This window comes from Haliotis rubra, unplaced genomic scaffold (genome assembly GCF_003918875.1).
Source record: "Haliotis rubra isolate DU_JTF1 unplaced genomic scaffold, ASM391887v1 Scf976, whole genome shotgun sequence".
Lineage (NCBI taxonomy): Eukaryota > Metazoa > Mollusca > Gastropoda > Lepetellida > Haliotidae > Haliotis > Haliotis rubra.
Genome location: NW_025767719.1, coordinates 232,007 through 259,160, shown reverse-complemented (window position 1 = coordinate 259,160; position 27,154 = coordinate 232,007). Strand labels below are relative to the sequence as shown.

General features: G+C 42.2%; 1 protein-coding gene and 1 long non-coding RNA gene across 2 annotated transcripts; both read right to left on the bottom strand.

The window, feature by feature from the left end:
- Nucleotides 1-611: 611 nt before the first annotated feature.
- LOC124265377 (thyrotropin-releasing hormone-degrading ectoenzyme-like) lies at nt 612-24,436 on the bottom strand. The gene is made up of 16 exons (XM_046700151.1): nt 24,126-24,436; nt 23,043-23,204; nt 22,584-22,701; nt 20,769-20,889; nt 18,607-18,752; nt 16,467-16,580; nt 15,384-15,491; nt 15,136-15,201; nt 13,883-13,948; nt 13,405-13,583; nt 11,892-11,998; nt 9,817-9,962; nt 6,702-6,757; nt 5,489-5,636; nt 1,323-1,402; nt 612-723 (listed from the first exon to the last, which is right to left on the bottom strand). The coding sequence occupies exons 1-16, from the start codon at nt 24,434-24,436 to the stop codon at nt 612-614; spliced, it is 2,040 nt and encodes a 679-aa protein (XP_046556107.1).
- LOC124265381 lies at nt 2,611-3,373 on the bottom strand. Its single transcript, XR_006895444.1, has 3 exons — nt 3,364-3,373; nt 3,040-3,092; nt 2,611-2,665 (listed from the first exon to the last, which is right to left on the bottom strand). It is a non-coding gene; the product is annotated as an uncharacterized LOC124265381 (long non-coding RNA).
- Nucleotides 24,437-27,154: the final 2,718 nt, after the last annotated feature.

Here is a 27,154-nt window from a genome sequence, read left to right as displayed (position 1 = left end):
CACACTGCCATAATTCATACCTGTCTAGACTGCTCGAAAAATGTTTCTCTCATATCGCACACGTACATAGTTTGAGGTACGTGTTTAAAATATAGATATATTCTGCCAGCTGGGCATGTCAGTCAATAATTATTTTCTACATTAGTCTGAACTATTGATGCGAATGTACATGAGGATAATTTATTCTCCTTGTATTTTAATTAAAAGCAAGCCGGCATGAAATCAAGAAATTTTCACCGGCTTGGAATAAGTATTGCAAGTTTCTGCTATGCATTAATATCATGGCACACACATAATAAGTAAGTCGTACGCTAATTTTCGTCACCAAATCTTACAAAAATAATAATTTCATGGGAGATACGTTGTTTTCCAAACAAACATAAACCCTTTTTGACTGGTTGGAGAGGCGGGGGTATAATTCATTACTGTTAAATCTTTCTATCTGGATGAAGCTATCAGGGGTAAATATTTCACAAGGGATTCGAACCCACAATAGATTTGCTTTGGAACTCAACCTGGTTTCCTAGCTATGCTGCGCGGGTGTTTCCGGCAGTAAAGCGCTAGCGCAGCATAGTCAGGAATCCAGTCTGCGTGGAACTAAGGTGAGACTGCTATACCCACCGTTTCCCTTCGGTCCATTCAATGAACACGACAGACGCGGCATCCAAACACGCCTGCAGCCTGTACCGACACGCCCACTCTGCTATCTGTTTCCTCTGTAGCCTGGAGGTGAAACAGAAAAACTTCGCGGAATCTGTTTCCCAATTATAAATATAGCATATTAGGCTGCTTAAAAAAGAGCACCCGTGAAGGTCCGGGTTAGAATACTGATCTTCAATAACCCATGCTTGTCGTAAGAGGCGACTAACTGGATCGGGTGGTCAGTTTCGCTGACTTGGTTGACACATGTCATCGGCTCCTAATTGCGCAGATCGATGCTCATGCTGTTGATCTCTGGATTGTCTGGTCCAGACTCGATTATTAACAGACTGCCGCCATATAGCTGGAATATTTCTGTGTGCGGCGTAAAACTAAACTCACTCACTCACTAAAAAGGAGCATGGTACAAACACACAATAAAGTTATGGAAAACAATTATAACCAAGCGTAAATGATTGTGCATGGTCTTACGTCGCTTTATGCAATATTTCAGCAATATTTCAGCAATATCATGGCGAGAACACCAAAATTGGTTTCACACACATTGTACCCATGACGGGATCGAGCCCGGGTCTCTGGCGTTATGAGCGAACGCTTTAACCGCCTGGCTACCCCCAACGACTACGCTCCAACCCGGGATCCCTACTGAAGACAAGCCTTACATATCCATCGGGACGTCGTCTATATTCGCCCACAGCCCGCAGTGTTGGAAAGCTGCTTTCAATCGGTCCTTCATATATTGCTGAAATAGAGACAATACTCGTAAATTTGACGATGAATTATTTCATTTAAATAATACGTCGCTACAACTAAGGGAAGTAACTCTACACGTCGAATTGCGGCGCCGTATAAGCAAAATAGGTACATAACCAGGGTGTTGTTGTACAAAACAACCTTAGCGCTAAGACTGCCTTAAGTCAATGTAAAAGTATGGGAATTATGGTCACCTTAGCGCTAAGACTACCTTAAGTAAATGTAAAAGTATGGGAATTATGGTCACCTTAGCGCTAAGACTACCCTAAGTCAATGTAAAAGTATGGGAATTATGGTCACCTTAGCGCTGAGATTACCTTAAGTCAATGTAAAAGTATGGGAATTATGGTCACCTTAGCGCTGAGACTACCTTAAGTCAATGTAAAAGTATGGGAATTATGGTCACCTTAGCGATAAGACTACCTTAAGTCAATGTACAAGTATGGGAATTATGGTCACCTTAGCGATAAGACTACCTTACGTCAACGTAAAAGTATGGGAATTATGCACCTTAGCGCTAAGACTACTTTAAGTCAATGTTGAAGTATGGGAATTATGGTCACCTTAGCGCTAAGACTACCTTAAGTAAATGTAAAAGTATGGGAATTATGGTCACCTTAGCGCTAAGACTACCCTAAGTCAATGTAAAAGTATGGGAATTATGGTCACCTTAGCGCTAAGATTACCTTAAGTCAATGTAAAAGTATGGGAATTATGGTCACCTTAGCGCTGAGACTACCTTAAGTCAATGTAAAAGTATGGGAATTATGGTCACCTTAGCGATAAGACTACCTTAAGTCAATGTACAAGTATGGGAATTATGGTCACCTTAGCGATAAGACTACCTTACGTCAACGTAAAAGTATGGGAATTATGGCCACCTTAGCGCTAAGACTACTTTAAGTCAATGTTGAAGTATGGGAATTATGGTCACCTTAGCGCTAAGGCTACCTTAAGTCAATGTTGAAGTATGGGAATTATGGTCACCTTAGCGCTAAGACTACCTTAAGTCAATGTAAAAGTATGGGAATTATGGCCACGTTAGCGCTAAGACTACCCTAAGTCAATGTAAAAGTATGGGAATTATGGTCACCTTAGCGCTAAGACTACCTTAAGTCAATGTACAAGTATGGGAATTATGGTCACCTTAGCGCTAAGACTACCTTAAGTCAAAGCAAAAGTATGGGAATTATGGTCACCTTAGCGCTAAGACTACCTTAAGTCAATGTAAAAGTATGGGAATTATGGTCACCTTAGCGCTAAGACTACTCTAACTCAATGTAAAAGTATGGGAATTATGGTCACCTTAGCGCTGAGACTACCTTAAGTCAATGTGAAAGTATGGGAATTATGGTCACCTTAGCGCTGAGACTACCTTAAGTCAATGTAAAAGTATGGGAATTATGGTCACCTTAGCGATAAGACTACCTTAAGTAAATGTAAAAGTATGGGAATTATGGCCACGTTAGCGCTAAGACTACCTTAAAGTCCCAATGTACAAGTATGGGAATTATGGTCACCTTAGCGATAAGACTACCTTACGTCAATGTAAAGAAGTATGGGAATTATGGTCACCTTAGCTAAGACTACCTTACGTCAACGTAAAGGTATGGGAATTATGGCCACCTTAGCGCTAAGACTACCTTAAGTCAATGTTGAAGTATGGGAATTATGGTCACCTTGAAGCTAAGGCTACCTTAAGTCAATGTTGAGGTATGGGAATTATGGTCACCTGGCGCTAAGACTACCTTAAGTCAATGTAAAAGTATGGGAATTATGGCCACGTTGGCGCTAAGACTACCCTAAGTCAATGTAAAAGTATATGGAATTATGGTCACCTTAGCGCTAAGACTACCGTAAGAAGTCAATGTACAGAGTATGGGAATTATGGTCACCTTGGCGCTAAGACCACCTGCTAAGTCAAAGCAAAAGTATGGGAATTATGGTCACCTTAGCGCTAAGACTACCCTAAGTCAATGTACAGAGTATGGGAATTATGGTCACCTTAGCTAAAACTACCCTGTAAGTCAATGTAAAAGTATGGGAATTATGGTCACCTTAGCGCTGAGACTACTAATAAGTCAATGTACAAGTATGGGAATTATGGTCACCTAGCGCTAAGACTACCTTAGAGTCAATGTACAAGTATGGGAATTATGGTCTCCTTAGCGCTAAGACTACCTTAAGAGATCAATGTACACAAGTATGGGAATTATGGTCACCTTAGCGCTAAGACTACCTTAAGTCAATGTACAAGTATGGAATTTATGGTCACCTTGGCGCTGAGACTACCTTAAGTCAATGTGGCCAAGTATGGGAATTATGGTCACCTTGGCGCTAAGACTACTCTTAAGTCAATGTACAAGTATGGGAATTATGGTCACCTTAGCGCTGAGACTACCTTAAGTCAATGTACAAGTATGGGAATTATGGTCACCTTAGCGCTAAGGCTACATTAAGTCAAAGCAAAAGTATGAGAATTATGGTCACCTTAGCGCTGAGACTACCTTAAGTCAATGTAAAAGTATGGGAATTATGGTCACCTTAGCGCTAAGACTACCTTAAGTCAATGTAAAAGTATGGGAATTATGGTCACCTTAGCGCTAAGACTTCCTGAAGTCAATGTAAAAGTATGGGAATCATGGTCACCTTAGCGCTAAGACTACTTTAAGCCAATGTAAAAGTATGGGATCATGGTCACCTTAGCGCTAAGACTACTTTAAGTCAATGTAAAAGTATGGGATCATGGTCACCTTAGCGCTAAGACTACTTTAAGTCAATGTAAAAGTATGGGATCATGGTCACCTTAGCGCTAAGACTACTTTAAGTCAATGTAAAAGTATGGGATCATGGTCACCTTAGCGCTAAGACTACTTTAAGTCAATGTAAAAGTATGGGATCATGGTCACCTTAGCGCTAAGACTACTTTAAGTCAATGTAAAAGTATGGGAATTATGGTCACCTTACCGCTAAGGTCACTTTGTACAACGGCACCCAGAGCTTTAATGAAAAAACATACCGAAATATTTGATCATTTTTACCAAGTTTTCGATTGTATCAGGAAGAGGTGGGGTAGCTTAGTGGATAAAGCGTTCGCTGATCACACTGAAGAACCGGGTTCTATCCCCGTCTAAGGCTGAATGGGTAAAGTCCATTTCTGGTGTTCTCCTGCTGGGGCAGTTTTGGAGTACTGCCTAAGAACGGCGTAAAACAACATTCACTCACTCACTGGCTGGCTAGAACCCACAGATAACCGCGGTGGGAAAAACTGAGGAAATAACTAATAAGTACATGAGTGAGTGAGTTGGGTTTGACTCAGTTTTGAACAGTATTCCAGTAATATCACGGCGTGTCTGTTTAATCTGGGAGGAAATCCCTGAGTAATGCACATCTCACACGTTTATCACATTATCGACACCCACGCTGACAAACCTACGAACATTTAAGGGTAAATATGGGATTCGAACCTCTACCAGCGCATCCTGTATCTAGTAGGAGGGGTGGGTGAGTACGGCTTTACGCTGTTTTTGTAACGGTTAAGCTATATCACGAGGGCGGGGTGTGTGTGTGTGTGTGTGTGTGTGTGTGTGTGAATGATGTGTGTCTTCGGCGTGACGTGTGTGTGTGTGTGTGTAGGCTACCTCACCGCACGGGAGGAGATAATCGCCTTATATGATGTGTCATGTCTAGTTCTACATCCAAGGAGCGGTTGCTTGGTACACGCCTATGTACGGTGCGATTAGAAAACAGTTTTCGAGCAGTCTAGTCAGGTATGTTATGGCAGTGTGCTAGTGCCACTGTCTGATTTGTTTATCGCGAAGATGTCAATAAACTGACGTACGGCTGCCATATTGAAGAACATGCCCGTGTCATTCAACGAAATCATTATTTTCATGATATTCCAGCACCAAGGGCGTTGGGTACAATGTGGCTCGTCAAGGCCCATTTTCTGGGTACAATGTCCCCATTTCTGGTGATATTGATGGAATATTGCTAAAAGCGGCGTAAAACCAACACACTCACTCACTCACTCACTCATACATCTAAGTTGACAGGTTACGCAATTTCAGCTAACCTCAAATGCGTCATACAACCGGGTCCGATCCATTATATCATCAAGTTCCCCGATCTCACGTAACGCCGTCAGCCAAGGGAGGTAATCCAGCTCGTGCTGCAGGTAATCTAGTGTCGCCAGGGCGATCGTCACATCCAGAGCCCGTGATCTGAAATCATATAGTTGAAGATATTAAAATTAATTTTGAGTTCAGTTTGAAAAACTTGTATGTTTGACATGTTCCATTTTTATTTCCATTAGGACTCTGATGTAACTCATGCTTGTCATAAAAGGCGACTAACAGGATCGGGTGGTCAGACTCGTTGACATTGGTTGACACATGTCGTATTCGAATTGCTCAAATCGATGTTCATGCTGTTAATCATGGGGTTGTCTGGTCCAGACTCAATTATTTACAGACAGCCGAATATTAAATGTGATATTTCTGAGCGCGGCGTGAAACAACAAACCAACCAACTATATACTATTCACACTTTGCAGAGGATCAAAACATTGATTCAACAGAAAACTATGATGTAGGGTCAAATTTAGTTTAAATACCTAAGCCTATTGTAAGTATGGATCCTAGATTTCAGTATCTCATTTCATCTGCTGGATCCCATACCTGCTACTGACAGGTGTTGTGTACATTACCCATGCCATGATCTGCAAAATGGTTGATTGGTGCCATGAAAACCATTTTTATGGTTACTCATGTATCTAGTGCATATGGTTAGCTTAAAGTATCTGTTTTCCTAAAGATGTGTTACCATATCATTATTTATCCAGTTTTAAAAGGATACAATTTCAAATTATAAATCTACTTTTAAGTAAAGTTGCGAATTTTTGTGATCCTTAGCAAAGTGTGAGTAGTATATGTTGTTATGTTAAGCTGTGTGGGACAGTCACCCCAAGTGTGCTGATCGATGCTCATGATGTCAATCACTGGAATGTCTGGTCCAGACTGGATTATATACAGACCGCTGTCATATAGAGTGCGGCGTTGAGCAACAAACAAACAGACAAACAAATCAGTTTGGTCAAACCCATGAGCAGAGGTTTGTTACTGCAAACCCAGAAAGATATTCTCCCCGAAACAGAATTGGAATCACTGATCATAGGTTCCTTGCGTCTCAAAGGGATGCAACTCTGTAGAGCTTAATGTGGGTACACAGACTGGTCCTAAAACATAATAACCCTGCGAATATGATGAACAAACCATTTACCTACTTACTTATAGAGGGCGAAAGCATCGTTGATTATTTGAGACCGACTTTTGGCAGAGAACACCTGAAATTGAAAAATCAAACAAACTTAATCAATTTTCTGCACGTACGAAAAGCGATCGGACTTCCAAAAAGTAGGGGAACTTCATTTTTAATTTACAATTGGAACATTTGGAGATATATCGGAGTCAATCAATGATGGTATGATGATAGTGAATGTTTAGAGAGTGCATCACCACTTGCACGTCCTTATGACCATAGATGTTTGTACAGTAATCGCTCTCGAAAGATGATTGGTGTATGAAGTAAAATTTGCAGGTGTACGATTTTCATTTTCAAATAAAAAGCGTCAAGAAACAAACACTAACAACCGTGTCATGCAAGATGATTGTCAAAATTCATGGTCTACAGTGATTTATCGACCTTCTTGAAAACCGTCAAAATCAAGAATGGCTACTGCGTTGTGCACGTGCACCACACACGTTGTGTTTGGGGGTGGTGACAGGTGAGGTGAAATTGGGTTTTACGTCATGCTTGAGAATATTTCGCTCATATGACGACGTGCATGCGTGTGTATGTGTATGTGCGGCTGCTTGTACTAGCCCAGACTGAAGCTGGTTTTATAGTGCTAGCCCACTGAGATACCATGCCGCAGTGAAGCATGAATACCCCACTCAGACACATTATACTGACTCCGAGCCGACCAGTCCTTGTTGTACCCATTAATGCCGAGCGCCAGGGAGGGACCAACAAGTACCATATTTTAACGTCTTTTGGTATGACGCGGTCCGGGATCGAACCCGCGACCTTCCGCTCTCCGGGCGGGTGGTGATAAAGAGAAATGGTGGTGGGTTCATAAAATGTCTGTCTTTGAAAAGTTTGTTAACGCTTATACGTTTTATTCAGGTTCCGCTACTATTTTTTAAGAGTATATGTTTATGCTGCGGGGGTTTGGAGTAGTGCACTGGATAAGGTGTCGCTCGTCACACCAAAGGCACGAGTTTGAGTCCCTATAAGGCTGCTGTTTTTCAGGCTTATATCTGGCCTCCCTGCCTTTATATTTCTAAAATATTGCTTGAAGCGACCTAAATCTATACCCACCCACTCTATCGAATCAACATCTGTACTGCTTCACATATACTGTAACCCATTAAAAACCCAATTGGTATTTGTTGTCCTGAAACTTACAAAAGTTCTACTGAAGACTTTTTCCTGCGATACAGAGGTTGTAGGGATAAAAGGCTGTTACTCTGGCCCATTTCGAGTTCGAGTCCCGCAACATTCCTCTCACATGAACTTGGATACTTAAAACTGATCCTTTGACATTTCTCGTAAACACAACCACATTCATGAAACACGGTGTGCACATGCATTACCTGCACCCAGGCCCTGTAAAAGCACAAGGAATTGTGGAACTCAATCACTTTGAGAAAATGCCACACTTGACACAAGACGACAGGAATCAGGTTATCGGTATGGTCAGCCAAGGTGCTTCAGATGTGATGATTGCCAGGCACTTTAATGTGCATCCATCCTCTGTAAGTCGACTCAGACAACGTTCTCGGGCTACCGGAAGTGTTGCTGATCGTCCGCGACCTGGTGCACCACCTGTGATAACAGCTCGACAAAACCGCAATATCCGAGTTTCACACTTGCGAAATCGGTTCCAAACAGCTGACGATTAGGCAAGGAGGACAATTGGGACAAGCCAACGTCATTTCAGCGCCCAAAAGGTGCAAAGGACGTCATTTTTTCAGATGAATCCAGGTTTAACTTATCCGTCAACAGATTTATCGACGTAAAGGAGAAAGACTTGCGCCAAACTGTGTCCTTGAACATGATCGTTTTGGAGGGGGTGGTGTCATGATCAGACCACAGACCATCAGAGGCTGCAGACCATCCAACAGCTGTTCCTGAGAAATGTGTGTCTTTCAATGCCCCAAAGACTGCGAGCATGTCTTGCAGCGCACGGTGGACACACACGATATTGACTGCAAGTGACCCCTCCTTTGTGTGATGTCGTTGTTGCGTCACTGATGTTGTTGTTGACTGGACATTTTCAGATGAAATTATTCACAGATGTTCACTTAAAACATATCTGCCAGTTAGGTTTATATATGTTGAAATTAGTGTGAGTAAAGAAAGTCTGAATGTCAAATTTATTTTTTAATGGCTTTCAGTATATTTGCACAGTGTTTTTGAGGATTCACTCTCAAATGTCCATCACTTCTGGGATTCGTACGAAAATAGTGTCCCCAAAACTCCAAATGTGTATCGGATGTCTGGAATGCCCGGCATGTGTGGTTCCTTGTAAGATCACTGCCTTACCCTGGTCGCAGAACAAGAACTGACAACCTTTTACAAGTTTTAAGCCGATTTTAGCAAAATACAAGCAACATCACCAGCAATGGACTTCACACATTGTACCCATTTTGGGAATCGAACCTGGCTATTCGGCGTGACGAGCGAACGCTTTAACCAATAGGCTACCCCAACGTCCAAAAATAATAACAAATTGTATCCCTGGGATCCCGGCTAGAGTTGGTCTTCAGCGACCCATACTTGCCTCAACCATACCGGTTTGGGTGTACGTCATCATATCCCATTTGCGTAGGTCGGCGCTCATGATGTCATTCACTGGTCTGTCTGGTCCAGAGTCGTTTATTTAAATGTAATGTTTTATATGTATATATGGTGAGACGTTAATAAACAATCTGTCTAACTGTCTCTAAAAAACAACTGTAATACAGCGGGAATATTGCTGGGTGGGGCGTTAAACGACAAACATACAGAAGGAGGAGGAAGGGGTAGTACGGGCAGGTGAGGGGGGGGAGGGGGCAAGTCTTGGAATGAGTGAGTGAGTGATTGAGTGAGTTTAGTTTTACACCGCACTCAGCAATATTCCAGCTATATGGCGGCGGTCTGTAAATAAACGAGTCTGGACCAGACAATCCAGAGATCAACAGCGAGCCTGACCACCCGATCCCGTTAGTCGCCTCTTACGACAAGCATGAGTTACTGAAGATCAGTATTCTACCCCAGACTTTCCCGGGGTTTGGGGGATTGAAGGGAGGGATATTACTCCAAGTGACACTCATCTACACAGCGTTAAGCCCAATCTACCGTGTGGTCCCTCTTCAACTGCTTCAGGATTGCTTGCCAGTTTCTGTCGTCGTAGTTGACGCGGTAGTAGCCGATGACGTCGGGGTTGACGAGAAACCAGCCATCGGGATCCGTCTCATTAGGAATGGACAGGTTGTGAAAGGTCGCTGATTTGCAAAATAAGATTTTGATTATTATAATAAAATATATTACTTTTAAACAGGGTATACCTGGCCATAACTATGGTGTACTATAATTGCCATCGCGTGGCGCGTAAAAAACAAGAACTACGTCGTAGGGCGTAACCGTAAACAACAACAGCCCAAATCCGATAGCCAGCGCGTATGCAGATGCTTAAATTTGCTAGTACACATGAAAGGCAAAATTGTATTATATCTACCTAAATACTTCTTTATAGAGTCGCAAAGCATAGTATTTCAAGCAAACACGTTGCTCGAAGTGAAGGCTTCTTTTCTATATATTCTCAACAAACACACTGTGTCACAAGCATTCGGTCCGGCTTGGCTCGGGTTGTCAAAAGCACCTAACACCTCAAAAGTGTATCTTTAATTGTGCTTAAATACATAGATTAGTATTATATCTACCTACATATCACATTGAAATGTTACAAAATGCCACATGTAAAGGTAGCTGCTCCGTTAAAGTGAAGCCCTTGTCTGCCCACCCTCAAAATAGCCTGAATCAAAAGTGTTCAGTCTGTTCGGCCCGACTTGGCTCGGGCTGTCAAAAGACAACTTAAACCTCACACATGTATCTTGAAATGTGTTTAAATCCATAGATCAGTAGTATATCTACCTAAATGCCACATTGTGATGTTACAACTGGGTCTATAAAGTGGTATTTAGATAGATATAACTATATTCATTGGATGTAAACAGAATCTAGGATTCATCTGTGAGACTTCAAGGTACATGTGTGAGGTTTAAGTTGCTTTTGACAGCCCGGGCCAAGTGGGGCCAACAGAGACTTAACACTTTTGACTGAGGCTATGTTGAAAATGGAGAGTGAGTGAGTGAGTGAGTGAGTGAGTTTAGTTTTACGCCGCACTCAGCAATTTTCCAGCTATATGACGGCGGTCTGTAAATAATCGAGTCTGAACCAGACAATCCAGTGATCAACAGCATGAACATTGATCTGCGCATTTCGGAACCGACGACATATGTCAACCAAGTCAACGAGCCTGACCACCCGCTCCCGTTAGTCGCCTCTTACGACAAGCTTGGGTTACTAAAGTCACTTTCTAATCCGGACCTTCACGGGTGAAAATGGAGAGAGAAAAGGGCTGGAACAGTGATATATAGGTAGATGTAATACCAATCTGTGAATTAAAACGCAATTCAAGATACATGTGTGAGGTTTAAGCTGCTTTTGACGGCCCGAGGTATGCCGGACCGAACAATAGTGGCGGTGATTATGTTTAGAGTGTGGTGAAGGGATCGTTTCATTTGCAGATGGATATGCCTTACATACAATGAACAGTGGCCTTCTAGGGTGGTATTTGATTGGATATAGGTGTAAAAACATTTTCGGGTTGACAGAAAAGTTTATCGGGAGTGACTGAAGCATTTTTGCGTTTTAAATTCTGTTTCGTTTAACGATTCTTCTTTTTGACGTAATCTGGGTCAACCACGTTCAGAGGCTACACCACTCGATATAGTCAGACGTCGCCCGCGACGTCGCCCGTTATTTTTGTAGCCAAAATATATTTTACAAAGCGACGTCGTGGAATATTGCTAAAGCGGCGTAAATCTAAACTCACTCACTCCATATTCACCCAACCCAATGCATGACGTCAGCACAACACACTGTTTGATTACGTCATTAATTATGTGGGTTATGTATTAATGCGCCCCTGGGATCACAAAACTATGCATAAATTTTTACGCTTAAAACGAACTATTTTCGGATGTGTAAAATACAAATTGCTTCACTTGACTCACATTCCGTTTTTCTTATAACGTGTGTCATCTACAGATAACCATGTATGTATTTCTCGGAATGTTTACGGCTATTGTCAAAGATTGAAATCATTATGCATACCTTTCTCTTGCCACTACGCCAAGATGTGCACTTACCTTCGGGCTCGCTCTTCCTCAGCCACAGGATATCACGGTGCTGGGAGGCCGTGTTCCAGACTGTCTTCACACTCGATGTAATTGTTATGGGGATATCCCACATGTATCTGCAATAGTGAGTGAGTCTAGTTTTACGCCGCTTTTAGCAATATTCCAGTATTACCACGACGGGGGACACCAGAAATGGGCTTCACTCATTGTACCCATGTGGGGAATAGAACCCGGGTTGTGACATGAAGAGCGAACGCTTTAACCACTGGGCTACCCCACCGCCCCGTGAAGGAAAGTAAAACATTATACACTGTCTAACCTCTTTGTGTTGTCCACGTTGGAAAAGATCGAGTTATCCGGAGATCGACGTGACGAGCGAACGCCTTAACCACTGGGCTACCCAACCGCAATAGACATAACATGGCGGTATCTTTGGTCTGATGGCGTATGGCTCGGAACTACTGAATGCATTGCCTGTCGTACCAACAGCACAATTCTCGGCCGATAATGTTCAGTTACACGTGGTACCTGCTAGACATGATCCACTTTCAGATTGGATTAGGGGCGGTGGGGTAGCCTAGTGGTTAAAGCGTTCGCTCGTCACGCCGAAGGCCCGGGTTCGATTCCCCACGTGGGCAAAATGTGTGAAGCCCATTTCTGGTGTCCCCCGTAGTGATATTGCTGGAATATTGGTAAAAGCGGTGTAAAACTAAACTCAGTCAGATTGGATTAAATTGTGGTTATAACGAGATCAAAGGGACGATTAATTTCAGTCCGTTATAAGCAGTGCGACAAAAAATTATAGCAAGTGTCTGGACCAAAACACAGCTCGTTACATCCGCAGTTCGTCATAACCCACTTCGATTTAAAAGTTATTTACTGTATTTATAATGAAGTCATATTTTCCACAAGATAACTGTTCTCAGTCGTGTATCCACTGACAGTAATATCTATCAATATCTTGCATCCACACCCAGAACTGATAGTTACATTTACCCATGTTACCATGTAATTAATACAGTAAGCTACGTTTATAACGAACTCGGTTATCACGAACTGGCAGTTTTAAGGAACTATTTTTATGGTCCAGGACATTTACCCTATATTCCAGTTTAAGTGAGTACAACGAACTACGCTTATAACGAACTTCTATTTGTGGTCTCGTTGAGTTCGTTCGAACAGCAATTACTGGCAAACAAGGATAAGTTGAGCACCGACCTGACAACTGACCCGTATTAGCATGTACAGGTGCCGCCTACTGGCGCTTGCCATTGTTAGCGAAGGGGCCCCATGTTGTCCGCGATCAAGTGTAGTGCGACTTGCTCAAATGAGCAAGGCGTGTGCAGCTACGCGCGGAATCAGTTCCAACGTCATGTAATGCACGTGCACTAGCCTACATCTGCTCTACCTTTCACAAATCAAATGGGTTTGCTCATTGCCGTGCACAGTCTACTTCTCGTAAACGCGTTCTCTGCGCCGGTTCAATTTATCCTTGTTTGCCAGTAACTGTAGTTATACTTACCCATAAGGTGCGTAGCCGCTGTCTATCTGGCTGGACATATCCTTCCTGAACAACTCCTGTTTGATATGCACTGACCCTGACCTTGACCTTTGCACCGTCACCATGGGGAAGTGTTTCTGTGTGAGCCACGGATCCAGAAAACTCTCGGTGTCTATTGTCACGTTCTCATCCCTCGCCACCTTCAACATGGAGACAGTTTTAATCTTCCAACAATTTAAACAATTGCTTGTTTGTTTGTTTGTTTATTTCTGTATTCTTTAACGCCGTGCTCAGTAATCTTCCAGCAATATGGCGGCGGTCTGGAAATAATCGATTCTGGACCAGACAATCCTGTGACTGACATCATGAACATCGATCTACGGAGTTGGGATACGATGACATGTGTCAACCAAGACAGCGAGCCTGAACCATCCAACTCCGTTAGTCGAAACGTTACGACAAGCATGGGTTGTTGAAGATCAATTCTAACCATCCTTACCTCGTCCAGCACTGTCCATAGGTCAGTGAAGGTCACGCTCCCATACTGGTGCCGCCGTAGAAACGTCTGGGTTCCGATAAAACAGAAATAAGCCATGTTTGGTTGATTGTTATGTAACGCCACACTATATTCCAGCTGTGTGACAGATAATCCAGTGATTAACATCATGAGCATTGATCTACCCAAATGGGATATGATGACCTATGTCAAACAAGACAGTGGGTCTGACCTTGACCTTGAGTCGCCTCATACGACAAGAAGTGGTTGCTGAAAACCAGTTTTAACCCGGGTATTAAGCTTTATTCTCGCAACAATACAGACACGTTCAGTCAAAGGCGTATGTACCCTGGACAAATTTTGCTGAACGTACTCCTTGGAAGACAAAGATACGTTTATATTTTCAGAGTGTCCACAGAATATGACGTTTTAAACTCCACCGTTTGCCTAGTTGTAAACTTGCCTCAAAGAATGTTCATATATTTATTTTGGCGCGGATTCTTTTCATCATATGGGGGTGATTGTCACCAGACATGGGTAGCTACACCCAATGGAACTTTAACTAAACTGACGCGCAAAAGAAAGTACGCACCTGTTGTTTGGGAATTCTTTGCCAACACATATTTTGAAAAGTTGTTTCATTGTGACTCGTTGTGACAAAGTCACAAACATTGTGAAGGTGTTCTTTTGCACTTCAATTTAATAACTTGTGTGCTTCTCTCGAGAGTAATACGGTCTGATGTACGCCTCTTTGTAGCAGTGTCACCCGAGCCGGTAGGCGAGACCGTATTACCCGAGACGGTTGGCGAGGGATGACACTGTTACAAAGAGGCGTACATCAGACCGTATTACCCTCGAGAGAAGCATACAACGTAGTTATCTTACCGCCATGTTAAATGTACAAAATATCATTTAATTTTATTTTAAAGATCGCTACTGACTATATGACATGTAAACAAAATGGCGTCTACCTCTCGACTGGAATTTTTAAACCAGTGAAACATATTCTGACAAGCGTAACACTGCTATAAATATGGTTAATTATGTTTAAGTTGGGTGTTATCGTACAGCTTCTCGGCAGAGAGTTTGGCGGTTACCTTGGCAGCGGGTAATATTTTTTCCAGTTCTCACCCTCCTGGGAGGGGTGTCACGGAAACTAATTAAAGCGGCGTTGACCAATGAAATTAAAGTATTTCACATGAAGGTAAGGTAAACAACAATGTCACAGCTACCGTACCAAAGATATCAACACTCACATTTAGACCCCTCAGAGTTGCTTCTTCTCCCAGTGTGTAGAAGCACATGCGGAATATACTTCCACCCTGACAATAGATACAAGAGCGAGTGTTAATTTACGCCGCTTTTACCAATACATGTATTCTAGCAATATCACGGACATATTGTACCAACGCGGACGATCGATCCAGGGTCTTCGGCGTGCGCTTTAAAAAATAACCACAAGGCTACACCCACCTCCCCACTAATTCACTAATCAAGATCCTACCTTCTCGCGTGTGATCTGATCATGTCTGTCTGACGTGATGCTGACGGGCCGAGATATATCCACGTCCATCTTCATACTAGTGTGTACCTTTGCAACAAACATCTCGATCTGAAATAACAAATAGCTGATAATATATTAATCTATCCTACTACGATGCCGGGGTATTCAACGTTATAACAAATTACAAAACTGGAAATTCATTCCTAAATCTGAATACAGATTCCTGATTCTTTTCGTAGAGAGGGGCGTAGCAACCATTATGAAAAAAAACCCGGGCTTACACAAGATTGTTGTTAAAAGGGAAGGCAAGCCCTCAATATTGTCAAATATGAAGCTTTGCAACCTATCGGGCTTACACGAAAAGAGAGGCTTGCTACGCGCCTGAGAGAATCATAATGTTATGGCTTTTTAGAGATTATATACATTTCAGAGACAAACGCAGAAACGAAGAGGAAGGGGCTGGGCAGATAGTTTGTATTATGCCTGTAAATGCCTCTCAATTTAGGGAGAGAATAGATTTGCTGCCATGGGCACTTTGTTCGGAATTCCAGGTAAATTCCTGATTATATTCAGCAATTGTCAATGTGGGATCATTGTTTCAACGTTGTTCGAATCCGCTGGTGTTTAAACGAGCACAGATCTACATTACAACGGGCTTTTTCACCTCATGAAGCTGACACTCCCTGACCTAACTGACATGCTGGTCAAGGTGGCGTCAGATCAACTCATGATTTTATTTGACTCACTCACTCACTCACCCACCCACTCATAACTCACTCAGTCACTCACTCACTCATATCAATCCATCCATCCATCATCATCCACTCACTCACTCACCCATCCATCATCGACCAATCACTCACTCATCCACTCCCCATAACACACTCACTCACGCACATCCATCCATCATCGACCAATCGCTCACTCACTCATCCACCCATAAGTCACTCACTCACTAATATCCACACAGTCACGCACATACATCCACCACTCACTCACCAATCATCCACTCACTCACCCACACTCATCCCATGTGATAATCAGTAATGTATCACAGCGTTCTAGTGTTACTCTCACTAATACCTCACGCCACTCAGGGTAGATCTTAGCCAGTGCATACGAATCCAGAAACGTGGCAATGCCTCTACTTAGCCACGCCCACTCCTCGCCGGCAGGGGTCACCAGGCCTCCAAACCACTGTAAAACGAAGGTGATTTTGCGATAACTGAAAGATCTAAGAGAAATCTCATCGGTTTAGTATTCACTATTGACTATTGAGGGGAAACAACTATTGCGACAGCGATCGTCTACTGCGATTAACTATTGCAATATATTGCAATAGTTTTTCCTCCTTGAATTGTCTCATTTGAAGTCATTTCCCAAATTAATGTATAGTTTATATGAAATAAAAACAATCTGAAGTAATTTCAGTCTCTTTTAATTACTGACAAGAAACTTGAAACACAGATCAAGTAAACAGTTAAAACATAAACTCAGTAAAGCTGCAAGTCTGCACCAAAACATCCTGTACTTTGCGCTGCGCATTTATCAACGGAGGTCAATTACTAAACTATCGATGGTAACACATACTATCAATGCATCGATATGTTTTGGTTTCTACCATCGATTAATGGCGGGCGGTGGGGGTATCGTTGGCTCGTCACGCCGAAGACCCGGGTTCGATTCAACAATGTGCCGATTTCTGGTGTCCCCGCCGTGATATTGCTGGAATATTGTAAAAGCGGCGTAAAACTAAACTCAGTCAGCCAGTCAGTCATTAATGGCTATCGGAGACTAACAGCAATCTATCTATAGTTCGATGCATCGTTACAGCACTAGTATTCATCAATTCCTGGAGAGTGTTCTGGGTCAACTTGCACAAAACGATCTTAGCGCTACGAAGATCCTATCTCCAATACTCCAATCATGCACTAAAAATAGTCGTAGCGCTAAGATCGCTTTGTGCAAGCGGTCCCTGGTCTCCTTGGTCAAGTATGCCAACGACCATATCAAAACAGACCAGCCTACAAGCCGAGATATTGGGCGATATATGGCGGACTCAAGGCACATTTGACGTCTCGAGCGGAAAGGTCACATGCGAAATATGCATAATGGCCGAGGTTAACGAAAACTAATTATTATTGAGGCGAATATGTTTCTGATGGAATCCTGCACCCAGAAGGACATTTTAGTCTCCTTTAGGGTTAAAAAACAAGCAATAAGTATCAAAAAGCAATAAGACAAAATGACGCGACGACGCGACAAGGCGACAATGTCCCTTCTAGGATTCCATATGTTTCTTAAACCAGGCGACTGCTATAACTGAGAATGGGATGAGAGTTGTGACTGGTAATTAAAACTATAGGCTGATATATGTTGTTGACAGGGAACACACAGATGTTGACATTGATATCAGGGAAAACTTCAGATTTTTGAACATTTTAGACATCACTTCTGAGTTTATTTTGCACTCATTAACCCTTACAAAGCAACATGTCGTCTTCAGTCATCAATTATCGGTTTTAAATGTTAACAGTTAAAACAATAGGATTATCTCCTAATTTGACTGATAAATGGTGTACACTACGCACGTTGATCCATGAAGATCGGCAATATTCCAGTCATATGACGGCGGTCTGTAAATAATCGAGTCTGAACCAGACAATCCAGTGATCAACAGCATGAGCATCGATCTACTTATTCGGGATACGATGACGTGTGTCAAGTCCGTGATCCTGATCATCCGGTCGCGTTAGTCGCCTCTTACGACAATCATGGGTTGCTGAAGACCAATTCTAACCCGGATCTTAACGGGTTAACAGTGATATTAGTGTTTTTGCTTGTTGTTTTACGCCGCACTCAGCACATTTTCAGCTATATGGCGGCGGTCTGTAGTTAATCGAGTATAAACCAGTCAATCCAGTGATCAATATCATGAGCATCGGTCTACGCAGTTTGGATACGATGCCTAGGTCAGGCATCAGACATGTGTTGCTGGGCCTAGATTTTCGAAGCTCTCTTAGCGCTAAGAACGTCGTAAGTGCCATACATTCACATTAATTTACGACTATGTTAGCGCTAAGAGAGCTTCGCAAATCTATCCCTGGATCGGAGACTGGGTTGACTGGTTACATTACATCCATGCTCCGGTGGAAATAGACGTATTGAATGCATCATACCGGAAGTGATGTAATACAGTAGAGGATGATGCAGATCCACATACCTGGTGAGAGACTCCTTGAGTTATGAGTCGTGCAAGTCGTTGCTCCGTTATGACTCCTTCCTCCGTGGACACTAATGACTCCCGGAATGTCGTCATGCCCAAGTGTCCCACGACGCCGTGTTCCGCGTTCCTCACCACGACGTTGTCTGAAGGAGCAAATGTGCCTCTACACATCCAACAATGGACCTCTGGGTTGAAGGGGCAAAGTGAGTGGGGTTAGTTTTACGCCGGTTTTAGCAATATTTCAGCAAACTTCAGCAATACTACGGCTAAGTTCCAGGTTAGAATTGATCTTCAGTAACCCATGCTTGTCATAAGAGGCGACTAACGGGACAGGGTGGTCAGGCTCGTTGACTGTGTTGACACATGTCACCGTATCCCAATTGCGAAGATTGATGTTCATGGTGCTGATCACTGGATTATCTTGTCCAGACTCTATTATTTACAGACGGCCGCCATATTGCTGGAATATTGCTCAATGATGCGTAAAACTAAACTCACTCACGACGTTTCAGAGCTAAATCTTGCTCCTTCATCAGGTGAATGAAGTGTGTACTCCAATGTGCTATAATCACTGGCTTCGTCTTACATTGTTATACTGTTAATGTGCTATGATCATCGGCTTCGTCTTTACATTGTTATCTTTGCACGCACGCACGCACGCACGCACGCACGCACACCGTACACTGACTCAGCATTCACCTGATGAAGGAGCGAGATTTAGCTCGTATAAGTACATCGTGATAAAGAATAAAAAGTTGTTATCAATCAAACGTGTCAATGTATTCATGTTCGTCCGGGGCGGTGGGGTAGCCTAATGGTTAAAGCGTTGGCTCGTCACGCCGAAGACCTTCGAATCCCCACATGGGTACAATGAAGCCCATTTCTGTCCCCGCCGATATTGCTGGAATATTGCTAAAAGCGGCGTAAACTCAGTCAGTCAGTCATCGTCCGGGGCGGTGGGGTAGCCTAATGGTTAAAGCGTCGGCTCGTTACGCTGTTGACCCAGGTTCGAATCCCCACATGGGCACAATGTTTCCATTTCTGGTGTCCCCGCCGTGATGTCGCTGGAATATTACTAAAAGCGGCGTAAAACTATACTCACTCACTCACTCATGTAAATGCCTTCCAAGAACTTTACTTAAGAAGATGTCCAGAAGATTTATTCGTAAACTATGCAGATGCCACAAGTGGGGATTCGAACCCCCGTTTATCGCTTTGTACCATGCTGGCTGTAACACCTGATTAGAGATTGAAACACCATAATTTATGTATTGTTACAGTTTAAACGGTTATCTCTTATAATAAATACCGTCATTCTGTTTTGTCTACACGGAATCTGCTATTGTGAGCCTACCATATTTGGTGAGAGCATAAGGTGAGCCTACCATATTTGGTGAGAGCATAAGGTGAGCCTACCATATTTGGTGAGAGCATAAGGTGAGCCTACACCATATTTGGTAAGAGCATAAGGTGAGCCTACCATATTTGGTGAGAGCATAAGGTGAGCCTACCATGGTAAGAGGGATAAGGTGAGCCTACCATATGTGGTAAGAGGATAAGGTGAGCCTACCATATTTGGTGAGAGCATAAGGTGAGCCTACCATATTTGGTGAGGAGCATAAGGTGAGCCTACCATATTTGGTGAGAGCATAAGATGAGCCTGCCATATTTGGTTAGAGGATAAGGTGAGCCTACCATATTTGGTGAGAGCATAAGGTGAGCCTAGCATATTTGGTGAGAGCATAAGGTGAGCCTACCATATTGGTGAGAGTATAAGGTGGGCCTACCATATTTGGTGAGAGCATAAGGTGAGCCTACCATATTTGGTGAGAGCATAAGATGAGCCTGCCATATTTGGTAAGAGGATAAGGTGAGCCTACCATATTTGGTGAGACCATAAGGTGAGCCTACCATATTTGGTGAGAGCATAAGGTGAGCCTACCATATTTGGTAAGAGCATAAGGTGAGCCTACCATATTTGGTAAGAGCATAAGGTGAGCCTACCATATTTGGTAAGAGCATAAGATGAGCCTACAAAAAGGGTGAGAGGATAGGTGCAGCCTACCATATTTAGTGAGAGGATAAGGTGAGCCTACCATATTTGGTAAGAGGATAAGATGGAGCCTACCATATTTGGTGAGAGCATAAGGTGACCCTACCATATTTGGTGAGAGGATAAGGTGAGCCGAACGTGTTCTCAAACCAATCAAACACAGCTGGACCATGCTTGTGGAACAACTGTAGTCTGCGCAGGTCGCCTGGTGCCGAAACTGTACGAAACTGAAACACACACAACAAATACACTGTAGGGAGAGGGAGATAATCATGTAGATACACTGCCGCGCAAAACAACTATACAGTGGACATCTGAATTATCCGACAATCTGTGAATTCCGACATATTTTTTGGGTCCCGGCAGCGTTCTTTTTACATGCAACGTAAAACACAACTTTGCAGATTCTGATACCTTTCGGTATGGACTTACCGAAACAAATCATCAAAATGCAAATTCATCTTATAAAGTTGAAAAATAACGCGATAAAAAAAACGCGCGAAATCGTAGTTCAAGCGATTCACTAACTTTCCCCAGCGCTTGGGGAATTGAAGTTGTTTCAACAGCTGGGCTGCGCTCATATTATAAGCACATGCGCAGTGAAATAGGTTCGCGGAGCTTGGAAGCGGGTTGTCCGGTGAATACTCGGTGAAGGCTTTGATGTGAGCTATTTTTCTAATGTTTTGTTGATATTTCACAGGCGCGAGCTTTTTATATGTTATGACAGTAGATTACCGATTTAACTGTTTATATAATTTCATTTGACTATTTCACCACACGTACTTCTTACCGAGTCATTTTCTCAGTTCGATGCTTAAAAGCAATGTCATTATTTAGCGTTGACAGAATTTCTAACTGTTATATAGACATGTCGTTGTCACAGACAAAAATCAATGTCTGTTTTATTGACACCTATGTGTCTGCCTGCCTGTCTGCTAATGACAATATTCAATACACAACATCGATCACTGACCAGCATTTGAACTTAACACCTATCAGGCTATACACAATAAACAAAACGCATTGATTTATGGCCCGAGTTCGGTCTCTGTCACATAATGTAATTACACAGACAGGCAGGTGTGATAATTATACACATGACATGTTATCATGTCTGTTGATTGCAAAATGTTATACACAAAAAAGAGCATGCATTTACAAAACCCAACATCTCTATATACACACACATGAGCCGTGAGGGCATTGGCAAATGAACCAGCCAATGAAAGCCTTCGTTATACTTGAGTGCACACCCACCCGCTCTGACTGGGTTCGGTATCCCGAGTGCTTCGTTTCGAGGGAAGTAGCCCAAGTACAAAATATTGCACCTTTGATTTGCGATTGTACGCTTATAATTTTGTTTATATGTTTTTTTCATAATCAGCAATGTATATTATATGTCATGAATAAGAGATAATTGTGTTTTAATTATGTTTGATTTTTTGGTTGCATGTGACCTTTAATGCTTTTGAAAATGTGTTTGTTTTTTTGCCACACTCAACAATATCCCAGACAATATGACGGTAGTGGAGTCTGGACCAGACAAGCCGTTGATTGCCATCCTAAAATTAGATCTATTGGGATACGATGACATGTTTGTTTGTTGTATAACGCCACAGTATCCGAGCTATGTGGCGGCGGTCTGTAGATAATTTAGTCTGGACCAGACAATCCAGTGATCAAGAACATGGGCATCGATCAACGCAATTGGGATACAATGACATGTTCTACCAGGTCAGCGAGCCTGACCACCCGATCCCGTTAGTCGCCTCTTACGGGGGACAAGCCTGGCGATAACATGAACGAACATTGTCACTGACACTGACCGCGGTATGAGTTTCTGGACATCAAGTGTAACCCGGAAGGTGATCGGAATACCGTACATACTTGGACATACATGATCATTTGACCCCTTACTGACCTTGACTCCTGATGACGTCACGTTCTGAATGTAGGCGTAGTTACCGACAGCGAAGGCCAAGTCGTGTGTGGACATTTTCGGTGTTCGTTTGTAGACATCGGCAATAATTCCATTTTCACTGCAAACATCAACAAATCCGAAATGGGGTAAATATGTTGTTTTAATCTTCAATCATAACATTCTCCATTTGTATACTCTGTAGATCTAGATAGTCCATACCCCATACCCACCCGTTATTCCGGGACAAGCCGAATACAGGTTACGGAAAGTGGCGAACATGGAGTTCGCCACTTTCGCCACTCACCCATGTGTGACCTGCTTGTGTTATTCCGGTACAAGCCGAATACAGGTTACGGAAAGGGACGAACTCCATACCCATGTGTGACCTGCTCGTGTTACTCAGGGATAAGCCGATTACAGGTTCCGGAAAAGGACGAGTAGTGACAATTGACTCCGTACCGTGGTTCTTGGTACCAGATTTCAGTGTTGGACCACGTGCTAAAGCTCTCTGAAGCCTTCCACAGCAAGGTCAAGTTGAAGGTCGCTTTGAAGGACAATTCGTCGAAACAGGGAAATGCTCTCCTGGCCAAACCATTGTTGAAGTACGTTGCTGCCGTTTTCCTGAATTAAAAAAGGGCGAGAGTAATTTGATACATTAGCCGCTAAGTTTGAAGTGTATCCTATTTCTTGCACAAAATATTCCTAAATATGATCCAGAAATTTTCGTTTTGTGACGAAAGAGAAAAAGATGAGAACAATTCGTAATCAGTGATCGTTCACTGCAAGTAGTGCAAGTATAAACCGGAACGTTTCCCATACCGGAAGCTATGAATACACAATGTCATTTAGAAAGTGGTCAAATGTAACATGTTATATTTGACATTGCACTTTCACAGTAAAGTACAGATTCTAATACTTTTGATGGTTGATTCCTATCTGAGATTCTTACACATTATCTCAGATTCAGGCACCTAATCGCCAGCACGCAAAATCAGCCATCTAACCCACTCAGCCATCGCGTTTCCACAAAAATGGAAGTCGGACGATTGATTGTCCAGACCATAGACGTTGTGAATCCCGAATGGAACTCAATCCAACAAAAGTACTAGAATCTGCACTTTACTGTGACATTGCAATATAAAATATAACATGTACTATATTTGACCACTATCTAATTGGCACTGTGTATTCATAGCTCGAGGGGCGGTGGGGTAGCCTAGTGGTTAAAGCGTTGGTTTGCCATTCCGAAGATCCGGGTTCGAATCCCCACATGGGTACAATGTGTGAAGCCCATTTCTGGGTCCCCTGCCGTGATGTTGCTGGAATATTGCTAAAAGCGGCGTAAAACCAAACTCAGTCAGTCAGTCAGTGTCAGTCATAGCTCGAAATCAGTGATCAATCATACACGCAAGCCCCGCCCACTATATCATCAGCCAATCAGCAGTTCTTGGATGTAGCTAACATCATTAAATCGCTTGCTATTATCGCAGAACATATACTAGAAAAACAGCAACACAATAATAAAATCATTTGAAGTCTTACCATATCTTCCCGTCAGCATTGGCGTAAGTAAAGGCGTAAATCCCACGGGGCTCCAAGTCTACACGAGTGCGATACTTTATTTGAACTTTGAACTTCCCAAGGAGAGGTAATTCTGTATCGAGTTGGATGACGAGCAGCTGTGACTGGTTCTTGTAGCTTATGCCGCGAACACCAGGAACGTCTTTGGTGGGTGCAACGGGATCTAACCTCACAGACTCCTTATCGATGTCCAACTCTAAGGCATTGACGGTTATAGCATCTGTCTTGTCAAGCACCGTGAACAAGATGGACACTTTCCCCTCCGCTGCCATCTCTTCCACACTATCGTAAATGTTCGGTAAAAGTTCAAGGTCGTAATGATAAGGGGAGATCACTCTTGGTAGATTAGGAAGGACGAGAGGGGTGTTGTCATGGGTACTTAATTCTGGGGTTGACAGAGTCGGGCTGGAAGAACACGAGCCAGCTCCAGGGGGACACACAGTCGTGACGTCAGTCTCGTTATCTGGAATTGTAAAACAAACATAATTAATAAGTAAGGAATTCTAGATGGGATATACATCGCATTGTCGCCTTTACGAAATCAAGCAAAAAACGTCAAAAGTTATCAAAGCTCCGCCGTTTTAACCAAGTGTCGGGTTGTTGAGCTTTGAATACATTTAAATGGGGTTTAGAAAAGGACTACTATGCGACAACGCAATATTTGTAATGCCAAAATCCAAAATGTGTGACAAAGGGTTAAAATGAACAATAATGCGACAGATTCATAACGTCACAATGTCACTGTTATATATTAATGTTTGCACACGTAATGTAATAAGCGAAATGATCGACGCAAGCTTAAAGTGATTTCTCTCCTTTCAAAACTCCTGGCTTATTTTGTTCCAAAGATTCTGAGACAAAAGTACCAATGGCATTTGAATCGCTTTTATGAAAAGAACCAAATTCTTTGATATTTGACCTAAATATCCAACGTGTATTGACAGCAAGAAACAAAAGTGTTGTATAATTTTATTACGTTTAATTCCGGTCTCAAATCGACGAGAGGCCACAGTCGGCACAAAAGTCTTAGCGGCCCAATTGCTGTTTTCGGTGGCGCCCCCTGGGGAGCCATAAACATTTGAACATTGGTTCGAATCTCAAATGTAGCCCAATTGTGCTTCATTTGTCGCTGAAATACTGCGGCAGTAAACAATACTCACTCGTTCATAATGAAACGAAAAGACGCTTAGAGACATTGGTAAATTAAGCTCAATTTTGCGCTATAAATATTATTCAGGATATACATGTACTGAACACATGAAACCGTTAATCCACAGACTTGGCTCAGTCTGTACAGTAGTTCTGACAGACTTCATGTATAAATACAGATCATGCTTTGTTAAATGCTCAAGAACAACCCGTGGATGATAAAAGTGCTACAGCGAGATCATGTGACCGTGGCATGCCGATGAATTTCGCGTTGTCATTATTTGTAAACATGTTGACAAAAAGTATGTAATGAATATAAGCGCCACATTGCGGCCACGCGACACTTTGATGTAATGGCAAACCAGTCCATCCTTCATGTGCTGATCGTATGCGGTAGGTTCCAAAGATATTTCTTGGGAACGAATATCGAATACCAGAAACAAATTTAGGAAGACATAAACTTTAGGACGAAAGAAAATATTATCCGAGTTACTTTTTAATGTAATTGGAAATTAAAAGAACATTTTTCAATTTGGTAATGTGTAGTTAAGTATCATCCATGATTCAATCCTGCAACAGATTGTAAAAAGTCATCCGTAATTTTGTGTAAATTAATTTGTTTTATTAAAAACTTGGGTAAAGAATGAATTGCAGCTACATAATCCCTACTATATTTGGCAAATTTCAAAGATAAGATATTTAAGGTCTGGTGATGTGTAGTACATGTAAACGAAGTTTTAAAACACATTGTATTTAAAAAAATAATAAGGTCAGATATTTTCAGATGAAACTGAAAAATGACCAAATCGATAGAGGTATAGTTTATGTAGTTTTGATACATTTTAACATCTTAAAATATTCTCGAAACGTTTTAAAATTATAAACTCTTCTAATTTTAAATACCCGTGAAGGTCCGGGTTAGAATATTGATCTTCAGTAACCCATCCTTGTTGTAAGAGGCGACTAACGGGATAGGGTGGTCAGGCTCGCTGACTTGGTTGACACATGTCATCGGTTCCCACTTGCGCAGATCGATGCTCATGCTGTTGATCACTGCATTGTCTGGTCCAGACTCGATTATTTACAGACCGCCGCCATATAGCTGGACTATTGCTGAGTGCGGCGTAAAACTAAACTCACTCACTCTAATTTTAAAGTTTTTCTTTTAAATCCCTTCCCTTCCAAGATATATCACCACAGATACATTTTTATCTGCATCAGAGTCAGACACCATGTATATGGGCCATTGTACAAGCTTGCTCTATCATAATTATGTCAACACTACTGCTTCTAAAAGTCACACTAATTAACGTTATCATAGATAATTGTAATTATGTTGATTAAGTAATTACTGTTAATTAATCAATATGAGGATGTCATAAACCGATGAGTTCATGGAAATAGCATCGTGAGAACGGATGATCTTTAAGTCATCTTAGGGAAAAGGAGACGGTATTTTGTTTTTGTTTGTTTTGTTTTTTATTATGTCTTGAGCGGAATATTTTTGCTGTCACATTGCAACTGAACGGCATTTAGAAATGATACACATAAAAGATGAGACCTTATGGATGTCAACTTTTTTATGGGTGTGTTTCGTTTAATGTCGCACTCAGCAATATTCCAGCTATATGGCGGCGGTCTGTAAATAATCGAGTCTGGACCAGACAATCCAGTGATCAACATCATGAGCATCGATCTATGCAGTTGGGATACGATGACATATGTCATCTAAGTCAGGAAACCTGAAGTCGCTAGTCGCCTTTTACAACAAGCATGGTCTACTGAAATATCAATTCTAACCAAGTCTTCACGGGTCCTTTATTATGAGAAACACAATGTTT